Genomic DNA, 7,594 nt, shown 5'->3' with positions numbered 1-7,594 from the left:
TTTAAATATATTTCTGTTTTACCTTAATTTATATTTGTATATTATAATCACACATTTTGTGTGTGATTATAGTTGAGTTTTGTTTATCTTGTAAAGACACATCGTTCTTCACTTCTGTAATGCATAAAATTCATGAAAATAATATATCACTTTGTCACAGCCAGCAAATCTTTGCAGGCAGATGCTCAATATATGTAACTGACAGTATCATATCTCTACAAGTTGGTGCACTCTGCTGCTCTTTGCTTATGTCTTTTGGCTTCTTGTTTTATTTAAATGGGTGCGAGTGTAATGGGTTTATTGCATTTTGGTATTAGAACCCAGAAGCACAGAACACAAGAGGAAGGTTAGGACAGTTTATTCATAACAATTGCAATAGACGAATGGTGATCTGAAGGTGGGAGAGTCATTACAGGATCCAGTATACTGGGAGATTGAGGGGGAGATTGCACACTGAGGACGGCAAAGATGCAGATCATCAGAAAGGGGCTTACTTGTAGCCGGAGACAGCAGGGGCAGAAGAATACCAAGTATGGTTGGAGGGGCAGGTGAGTGAGTCGGAAGCCACACAAAAGGGGAAACCAGGAGGGAGGTTAAATGACGGATGACCAGGCCAGTGGATGGGAGGTGGAGGTACCAGGAATGAGAAGCAGACTGCAGGGGAGTGTTGCATAGTTTTTATAGAAGAGCTCAGGATACGGTGGAATGTTTCTTATGATGCAGGAGAACAGGTAAATAAGTAATAAACATTTAGGTCATTGCAGTGACAGTAGTAAATGTCCACAATCCAAGCTCCAACTCAGAATCCCCAGATCCAAAGGGTTTCCTATTACAAGATCCAAATACTTATGGAATCCAAGATGCAATAGCAATAGTCAAACACTACAAGATCCAATTTAAACAATCCAGAAATGTTAAATAGTGGGGAACTCACAACACAGACTGCATGGGAGAAGGAACCTGGATAGAGTCTGGAGGGATGGGTTACAGACAAGCAGGTAATGTGAGGAGTCAGCAGGGCCAGATCATGATAACGAGATGTGATTGATAGAGTCTTGCAGAAAAAGAAACTCCTACAATTCAACTCAAAAGATGAACTTTCTGTTATAATGTTTTTACAGAACACACATGGCACTAAGCCTCCCCACCAAAACCACAATAGGTGCCCTTATTTTTTCCACAATTTTTTTTAATACAACAGTGGCAGTATGAGCATTAGTCAAAACATTGACCTTTTAAAGTATATGTACATTGAGAGGAGTTAGAAGATAATGCAATACAATATTACAATATCAGATAGTTTGCACTATTGGATTTGACTAGAGGTGTTAAGCAGCCACATGGCAGCAGGACTTGATGGAACAGACATCTGAGCTAAGCTGAAATGTCAATTCATATTTCTTTTTGTGTTAAGCATTTATAATCTGTGTTATGGGCACACTGCGGGACGTTGTTTCTAGTGGACGATTGAACATGTGATGGAGCAAACGTCTGAGCTGAGCACAAATTTCCTCATTTCCATGAACGTAAACCAGAGGGTTGAGAGCACTGTTGAGACATACAAGGCCACGACTTATCTGATGAGCAACGTAGACTCTATTATTCCATTGATGGCAGATATTGTGTTCGGACAGAACTCTTGACCAGAGGTTGAGGTTCTTGAATAGATGATAGGGAAAGTAACAAACAGAGAAGAGAAGAATCAAGATGAACAACAACTTCAAGCATCTCTGTTTCAGTACCTTATCAGTAGCTTTTCCTCTGCAGAGGACAACAATCACATGTCCATAGCAGCCCAGCAGGATGAGGAATGGGATACAAAATGCAGTAAATGTCCATCCAAGGCTGTATTTCAGGTAATCCTCAACATATATTGAAGAGGTGGTATCAAAACACATGCTAGAGTTGTTTGAAGTCTTGGTGTAGAACATGTCTGGAAGACTTTGGACACTCACCAAGAACCAAACTGTGATGGAGATAACCACAGAGTGAGTGAGAGTTAATCTGCCCATAACTTTTATTGGATGGACAATAGCCAGGTACCTGTACACACTGATACAAGTGAGGAAGCCGATGCTGCCGTATAAATTCAGGTTGAAGCAGAATCTTGTTATCTTGCAGAAAACATCTCCAAAGATCCATTCATTGTTCATAATGTAGTAAACCACCAGGAACGGGAGTGTGAGCAGATACAGAATATCAGCAAGTCCAAGGTTGAGAACAAAAACATTGATGATCTTTAGTTTCTTCCAGTTCTGCAGCAAACACTTCAATCCCCATCCGTTAGCTACCAGACCAACGATGAACACTAAGATGTAAACAGGAGGCAGAAATTTGCCTGTAAAGTCAAAGCTGACCTTAGTACAAGATGTGGTATTCATCGTCTTCTGGTCAGCAGGCAGTAGAAATCCTTCTCTCTGTGATCGCTGCTCTGCTCTAAAGATTTATAGCTACAGAATTACTGTGCACGTTGTTTAGAGGAGACTTCCTGTTTCAATCCCCAGGCTGACCAAACCACATTTGAGTATCTGCACCTGATAGAATGCAGGAAATCAAAATGCATAGAAAAAAATATAACAGAAAATTGAAATTATGCTAAACCCTTGAGAGTTCACATTACAATCATATTATAGGTTTAAATTTACTTGTGTGTAAAGTCACATGTAGATTTTCTATCATTTTCATGTAATTTTCTCACTATTGAATATATGTAGAACTGAAAATAATTAGAGTGTCTCTAGTTTGGTAGCTTATGCTTCCAGCATCATTTTTAACATTTAGTATGTGGCCTTATTAGTTGACTGCAGTATAGTGATCAATTATTTCAAGATAAATAATATAAAACGTTTACATGTTATTAGAAAACTTTATAGTTTTCAGTGTGTGCATCAGACACAGCAATCTGCATCAGTTACACCCACCAGCATGGAGGAGTTATCTGATAGTGGTCAGCTTTAAATAAAAACTTATCATTTCCTCTGGTGAACTGCCATTCTTTAGACAGCTGGTGTGTAATCTAGATGCAGCCAAGTTCATAAATATGAAAAAAAAAATGATAATGAAATTATACCTTCCTTATTACTTGACTGCTGTAAAACAACCACATTAAATTTATAATAAAAACTCAAGATGTGAGCAAGGTCAACACTTTCAGCTTTAAGGTTTGACAAAAGTGAGACATTGACCATTGAGGAGTTACAGCCACTTACATTTACACACCCTGAGTTTTGGTGACTCATAAATGAAATAAATACCTGACAAGCAGTTGCATGGTCAGGGCTTCTGTGACGCAGGAGGTAGAGCGGTCATCCACTAATCCACCAGTTGCTGGTTTGATCCCTGATCCTCTGGTCACATGTCGAAGTGTCCTTGAGCCTGAGACTGAGAGACTGAACCCCAACTTAGTTGCTCCTAGTGAGTATTGGCCTGCTGCATAGCAGCTCCCCCATCAGTGTGTGAATGTGTGTGTGATTGTGAGTGCGAATGAGAAGCAGTGTAAAACGCTTTGAGTACCAATAGGTAGAAAAGCTCTATATAATTGCAGATCATTTACCATCTACCATTAGTTTCCTCATTACCCATGAGGTAAGATAAACCAGAGGGTTGAGAACACTGTTGAGACACACAAGGCCCCGACTTATTTGATGAGCAATGTAAACTCCATTATTCCATTGATGGCAGATTTTATGTTTGGACAGAACTCTTGACCAGAGGTTGAGGTTCTTGAGTATGTGATAGGGAATGTAACAAACAGAGAACAGAAGAATCAGAATGAACATCAACTTTAAGCAGGACTAAGGACTAAGTTCTATAGGAGTCTACACGCCAATTCTCAGGAAAATTGTTTTTATGTCTGTCACTAACGTTTCTCATCAAAGAACAATTTTAACAAATGTGTTAATCTATAGTATATTTTACTAGAGAGTTGCTCACCCCATCCCCTTTCACAATAAAGTTCAGGAAATGGCAGTAACAAAACAATGACAATAAAATGAAAGATATTACAAACAAGTTCAGACAAGTTAATCAGACAAGCTGTGACAAAATGGCTTAAAAAAATACAAAGATGAATATAAACTTGTTGAGAAAGTGAAAAGTAGCTTAAATTGCCAACAAAGGAAGCTTCACTGTCCTCAATGTACTTATCATTCTTGTTTTCTCTTTTAATGGTGTAAACAGGAGCAAAACAGTTATGAACTGTGGGCATTTGAAAATCAATTTTAAGAAAAATATATTGCCATTTATTTGGGCCAATACAGTAATAAAGTTGTTTGACAGTTTAACAACAAGTTTAACAGTTTTGCAAGAGCAACTGTCATTGGTCATTAATATAAAATAACAATATATAACAATTTGCCCACTGAAACAGCACATTGTTCACAGAATAGTTATTAAGACATAAGTAAAATTTATCTGATTTTAAAATATGTACTTGTGTTAAATTTCATCTGGGATTTATGTCATGGGGACAAAGTCGGAAGTTTGACAAAGACAAACATTTGAACATGGGGCGAGCTCGCTGGAGGACATGTCTCAGCTGAGCAGGAATTTCATCATTTCCAAGAAGGTAAATCAGAGGATTGAGAGCACTGTTCAGGAAAACGAGGCCCCGACTTATCTGATGAGCAATATAGATCCATTATTCCATTAATGGCAGATTTTCTGTTTGGACAGAACTCTTGACCAGAGGTTGAGGTTCTTAAGTACATGATAGGGAATGTAACAAACAGAGAAGAGAAGAATCAAGATGAACAACAACTTCAAGCATCTCTGCTTCAGCACCTTGTTAATGGCATTTTTTTCTGCAAAGAACAACAACCACATGTCCATAGCAGCCCAGTATGATGAGGAATGGGATACAAAATGCAGTGAATGTCCATCCAAGGGTGTACTTCAGGTAATCCTCAACGTATGTTGTAGAGGTGGTATCATAACATCCCTTAGTGTGGTTTCCAGATGTCTTAGTGTAGAACATGTCAGGAAGACTTTGAATACCCACTAACAGCCAAACCATGACTGAGATAACCACAGAGTGAGTGAGAGTTAATCTGCCCCTCACTTTCATTGGATGGACAATAGCCAGGTACCTGTACACACTGATACAAGTGAGGAAGCCGATGCTGCCGTATAAATTCAGGTTGAAGCAGTATCTTGTTATCTTGCAGAAAACATCTCCAAAGATCCATTTACTGTCCATAAAAAAAGTAAACCACCAGGGACGGGATTGTGAGTAGATACAGAATATCAGCAAGTCCAAGATATAAACAAAAACATAGATGATCTTTAGTTTCTTCCAGTTCTCCAACAAAGACTTCAATCCCCATCCGTTAGCTACCAGACCAACGATGAACACTAAGATGATAACAGGAGGCAGGAAATTCCCTGTAAATTCAAAGCTGATATGAGGACAAGATGTCATATTCATCATGTGACCTGGAAACCAACAAATACAGTCCTGGTAATGAATGTGGTGCATTGATGTGTCAAATTTTTTAGGTAACTGATGCTTCCTGGTCAGCTTTTACTCTTCTTAGAAACAACGTGGGAGTAAAGAAGAAATGTACTATGAACATTTGTTCTCACAGGGTTGGGTAAATATTCTAAAATATCTTGTGGTTTACATTGAGTGTGCAGGATACAAACTGGAAGTGACGCAAACGTCTTTCTATCTTCTATGTAAACAGTCCCAAAGAAAGGTTTTATTTTCTGACAAGACCCAGGTCTTGATAAACTAAAACAAAACTACAAGCAAATTCTGGAAGGTTATCGTGTCTAATGTTTGTGAAGCTGTGAGTAAAACATATCTGATCAGAAACAGCCAATGTGAGCGAGGCTTATTAAAGGTCTGTGCTATTTTTGTAATACTGAGTGGAAATCATGTGACTGAATCGTGATGGGCAAAAATACACATCACACATCTTAAATATAACTATGATCTCAACACGTTTTTGCCATAGCAAGGCATCAGATTCTGCCACTTTTTCAAGTTGCTCCAGAGCTATCACATCGAGAATTTAATCACCCATTTAGTCATATTAAATAAATATTGTCATATTTAACAATATGTCCACCAGCCTGGATCGCCTATGCCTGGTCTCAGAATTAACACCCCTTAGAGAAGAAAATACAAAAAATTAATCTACTTTTGAGGAAACAACATGCATTCTTTAAAAAAATAGGAAAAAAGAGATGTTTGTATTATCATAGCGTGATGCCAATTTTGGAACAAAACCTACAAAAACATCAGAAATTTGTTCACAATTTTCACAAAACACCCCAAACACTTATACCCATGTTTGTGGCACTGTAACTATCAATAGAGGAAACTGCCTTTGAAGTCAAAGCTAACTGTAGTACAAGAGGTGGGATTCATCATTTTCTGGTCAGAAGTCAGTAGAATAACTCGTCTCTGTGAGTGTGCTGGAGTATTCTATGAAGAGAATGCAGATTTATGGAGGCTTTATGGGGCTTTTTGTTCAGAGATCATCATCATCCTATGAAACCCTCTCTCAAATAGCAAGTAAATGTTCACGCGTTTAAGCATTTGTGGAAATAACAAGTTACAGTAGTTATGTTTGTGTTATAAACACATTTTGATAACAATTAAAAGTTTGTTTGTTGATTTGTTACATTTGTGAATATATTCTGTAATTTAATTTCATATTTGTGTTATATATTTCCTTTCTAACCCTGCATTAGGAGAAATAACCAGTAACCAGTTTCTGAATCAGCCATAAGCATCTGGTAGGAAATCTTCCATTGATTTCCTTGAAACCCAACAATAATATTTAGTGACCACCAACCTGACAAAACTTACTCTAATAAGAATGAATGCTATTTACATTACAGAGATCGAAGAAGAAAGACTGCTGCTGTGGTAATGCTGCAATTTTCCATTTACTATTTTATTCTGAGTAGGCCTCTTAGGTATGGTTGCCAAATATGTAGTATGATGAAGTACTTCTTCAAGTTTGTTATATAAAATGGAAAGAGTCAATGGAAAAGTCAAAATAGTGTCAGGGTTAGTTTTTAAGATGGACCCAATAGCAACAAGGCGAGAGGGGTTCGGTAAGTAAAGGACTTTATAAACTAACTTAGCTCTGGCTTCTGTGGTCTGTTTCCTCGTGCGGTAAGCGAATTGCGTCACTTCCTGTTTCTGCACACGAGTGATGGGGGATACCAGTGATTTCAGATTCGATCCGATAGCAAGTAATACCTTGGGTTAGTATCGCGATATCGATCCGATACCGATACCAGAGTGTTATGTTAATTCTGTCATCTGATCAAGATGAAACACAATCACGTGAGCCCTTACAAGGAATAATTAAAAACATTAAAACTACAGCAAAATCATTGTTCAACCTATTGACATTTTTAACATTTCCATTATTTCAAATAACCTGAGAAAAACATTTACATATGACAACAGCATGACACTTCCTTTATCAGCTGAACAGCCTGTGTCACTTGATATCCCTGACTCGCCCTCATCTACATGTATGTCTTAGATACCCATCTGTATTTACTTCCCTTAGTTTAAAACCAATTATGGATTAGACGCACTTTGCCTATTTTTAAAACTCTCTTGAACCAG

At 37.9% G+C, this 7,594-nt stretch overlaps 1 protein-coding gene and 1 pseudogene across 1 annotated transcript; both read right to left on the bottom strand.

The window, feature by feature from the left end:
* Positions 1 to 231: 231 nt before the first annotated feature.
* Positions 232 to 2,458, bottom strand: LOC137139728 (P2Y purinoceptor 1-like). Its single transcript, XM_067527395.1, has 2 exons — positions 495 to 2,458; positions 232 to 453 (listed from the first exon to the last, which is right to left on the bottom strand). The coding sequence occupies exon 1, from the start codon at positions 2,379 to 2,381 to the stop codon at positions 1,410 to 1,412; it is 972 nt and encodes a 323-aa protein (XP_067383496.1). The 5' UTR covers positions 2,382 to 2,458; the 3' UTR covers positions 232 to 453; positions 495 to 1,409.
* A 1,986-nt stretch (positions 2,459 to 4,444) lies between these two features.
* On the bottom strand, positions 4,445 to 5,425 carry LOC137139250 (P2Y purinoceptor 1-like; annotated as a pseudogene).
* Positions 5,426 to 7,594: the final 2,169 nt, after the last annotated feature.

This window comes from Channa argus, chromosome 13 (assembly GCF_033026475.1).
Source record: "Channa argus isolate prfri chromosome 13, Channa argus male v1.0, whole genome shotgun sequence".
Taxonomy (NCBI): domain Eukaryota; kingdom Metazoa; phylum Chordata; class Actinopteri; order Anabantiformes; family Channidae; genus Channa; species Channa argus.
The sequence above is the reverse complement of the archived record's forward strand: the minus strand, read 5'-3'. Positions and strand labels throughout refer to the sequence as shown.

Excerpts from the sequence above, each read along its gene's own strand:
- LOC137139728 (XM_067527395.1), bottom strand. The coding sequence starts at position 2,381 with ATGAATACCACATCTTGTACTAAGGTCAGCTTTGACTTTACAGGCAAA.